Here is a 2,399-nt window from a genome sequence, read left to right as displayed (position 1 = left end):
GGGGGGGGGGGGGGGAGCAATATGGGCAATTTTTATGTGTAACAAGATGAAGTTAAACCTGAGGTATCAATAATCTCCTCGGAATAAGTTCTTCATGGCGTCGAGCACAGAATTCCCATGAACATATCTGAAAGGAATAACGATGGAAGAACATCAAGAACTGAATATTGCATACAGGTCATAAAATATTCTTTGTTGAAAGCACAACCACAAACATGCAGACACGCAGAAAAGGGAGGGAAAGTATACTTTGCACAACCTTAAGGTCTGGAGAAAAAACAATTCGAAGTTGGCCATCCCGAACAACGCGAAGTTGCTCAAAAACACTTTCCTGTATTGCTTTTGCATAATCCAGGACGATCTCACCCGAAGCATTATGATATTCACGGGGCATGTCAAGATAAAGTAGCTCCTCCATAGTTCCACTTTCATACTTGATCTTAAAAAGCCTGGGAAGAACTTCAGCAGTTGCTTCTGAAATAGTAAAAAGAATATATATCAGAAGTCCACGAGAAAGAACCTTGAAGAAGTATCAATGAAAGTGCTCAACAAATGCCGTTAAAAATGAGCACGCAGCAGAAATTTAAAATTCAAATCAGTAGGCATGATAATCGAACCTACCAAAGCCACGCCCAGGCTTGCGTTTGCATATTTCACAATGCCATGCATCCTGAAAATTTCAAAGAAAATGGTGTTTCTATTGCATCAACGATGAAATGGTGTTTCTATTGCATCAACGATGAAATGGGGACATGTAAATAGTAAGCTTTCAAAGAATCTACGTTCAAATTTCTACTGCCATTATGCCAAAAAAATATAAGGACGCAGTGTATCTTGCAGAAGACCTGAGGAAAAACTCCAGTTGTTTGTCGCCCACTTCCATACATGGAAACGCACCACTTCTTTTTGGCATGAGGTGCAAAGTACTCGTTAACAAATTTTCTCCAGAAATCTATGTTGTTGTCCTACAAACAAATTAGATTTGTCAGATAGTCTTCCCCTTGGACACGACAAAAGATTCGAAGTAATATGTTCCTACTTCAGGTCTGTTTTGCTGATGATACATGTAATACGTCAGACGCCGAGCACACATTCCAGGTTCATATCCTGGTTTTACGGGAGATCTTTGCGGAAGGTTCTGCTGTTGTAAATGTTGTTGCAATTGTGGCCGTTGAGGAGGCATACTTTTTAAGAGATGTTGTTGCTGATGTTGCTGTTGTAATTGCAAAAGCCTTTGTTGGTGCATTAGATTAATTTGGGCAGCCGCTGCCTGAGAGGACTGTCTAGACATATGCAGAAACTGCTGCTGTTGTTGATGTTGATGCGAATGCTGATGCTGTTGATGCTGCTGCTGCTGAAGAAATAATGACTGGTCTGATTGTTGGGGTTCCATTTTTACTGGTGCCAAACCTCTCATCGAATGAAGTCGTTGCGATTCTAATTTCACTGAACCAAGACTTCTCAATGTTTGCAAATGCTGCTGCTGTCCATGTTGATCACTGCCGGTCACTTGAGGCTCCAACTTTACAGGTCCAACACCAGACAACCCTCGAATTGCTTGAAATTGTGATTGTTGATTGCTCTGAAGTGCTGAAAACTGTTCCATAGACTGTTGACTTTGATGGAAGTTCTGGGGTTCAAGTTGTTGTGACTGCTGCTGATCTGATAACAACTGGCTGCTAGAAAGGTTGGAAAATTGTGGATTCTGCCCTTGGACAGACGATACGGGGTTTGTCATACTTGATGCTACAAAAGATGATGAAGGATTATTAAAGTTCATTCCATTGCCAACACCAGAAAGAGGGTCTGGCTCTGCTCCGGTGTCAACACCACCAGGACATGGAAGTCCAGAATTAGGAGCCCCATTTCCAAATGATTGATTAAGGAGAGATGACACATTGGACATATTACCAAGCATATTCATACTATTGAACTGATTGCGGGGCGACACGAGTGAAGAAAAAGCCTGTGAAGGCAGCAGACCACCTTGAACTCCCAGCAATCCAGAATCAGATCGCAGAAGTGAGGGTGAAACAGACTGTGCACCACCACCCATAGGAGTGGGTGGCCCCGTAGTTACCATCTTTCCCAATCACAAGCTGCAATCACTCGCCAAAGAGACGCCTACCTACAAAGTGAATACAGTTAACCTACGTGGGAAACTGAAACAAAGCTCAGCTCAGAGAGCATTCTTCCCAATACCCAACCCTACGGACTACAGGTTCATTACTTTGCAGCAAGTGGATAAGTGTTGAGACTGAGCATGCTGTATTAAGTTTTTCCAAACGCACGCCGAAGACCAAAGATTCTGACCATCATGGAACCGCACTGTCTTCCCGAGAGGATCGAACCTGGATGTTCCGTATGAATCTCTGTAAAAAAAAAAAAAAAAAAAAAAA

The 2,399-nt window shown here is 42.4% G+C and overlaps 1 protein-coding gene across 9 annotated transcripts in view; it reads right to left on the bottom strand.

Annotated features, from left to right (window-relative positions):
- Positions 1 to 2,399, bottom strand: part of LOC111486856 (transcriptional corepressor SEUSS-like) — an 8,885-nt gene that overhangs the window by 5,300 nt on the left and 1,186 nt on the right. For 3 of the 9 annotated variants that reach the window (XM_023133993.1, XM_023133994.1, XM_023133996.1), the window contains exons 2-7: positions 2,314 to 2,372; positions 1,040 to 2,128; positions 846 to 965; positions 622 to 670; positions 260 to 474; positions 59 to 127 (exon numbers count right to left, since the gene is read on the bottom strand). In XM_023133993.1, the coding sequence (XP_022989761.1) occupies positions 59 to 127; positions 260 to 474; positions 622 to 670; positions 846 to 965; positions 1,040 to 2,083 (1,497 nt within the window). In that variant the 5' untranslated portion in view covers positions 2,084 to 2,128; positions 2,314 to 2,372. Of the gene's footprint in view, positions 1 to 58; positions 128 to 259; positions 475 to 621; positions 671 to 845; positions 966 to 1,039; positions 2,129 to 2,230; positions 2,373 to 2,399 lie in introns of those variants that run through there. The other 6 variants (XM_023133997.1, XM_023133999.1, XM_023134000.1 and 3 more) reach the window with 4 other exon arrangements.

Source organism: Cucurbita maxima, unplaced genomic scaffold (genome assembly GCF_002738345.1).
Source record: "Cucurbita maxima cultivar Rimu unplaced genomic scaffold, Cmax_1.0 Cma_Scf00012, whole genome shotgun sequence".
NCBI classification, from domain to species: domain Eukaryota; kingdom Viridiplantae; phylum Streptophyta; class Magnoliopsida; order Cucurbitales; family Cucurbitaceae; genus Cucurbita; species Cucurbita maxima.
The sequence above is the reverse complement of the archived record's forward strand: the minus strand, read 5'-3'. Positions and strand labels throughout refer to the sequence as shown.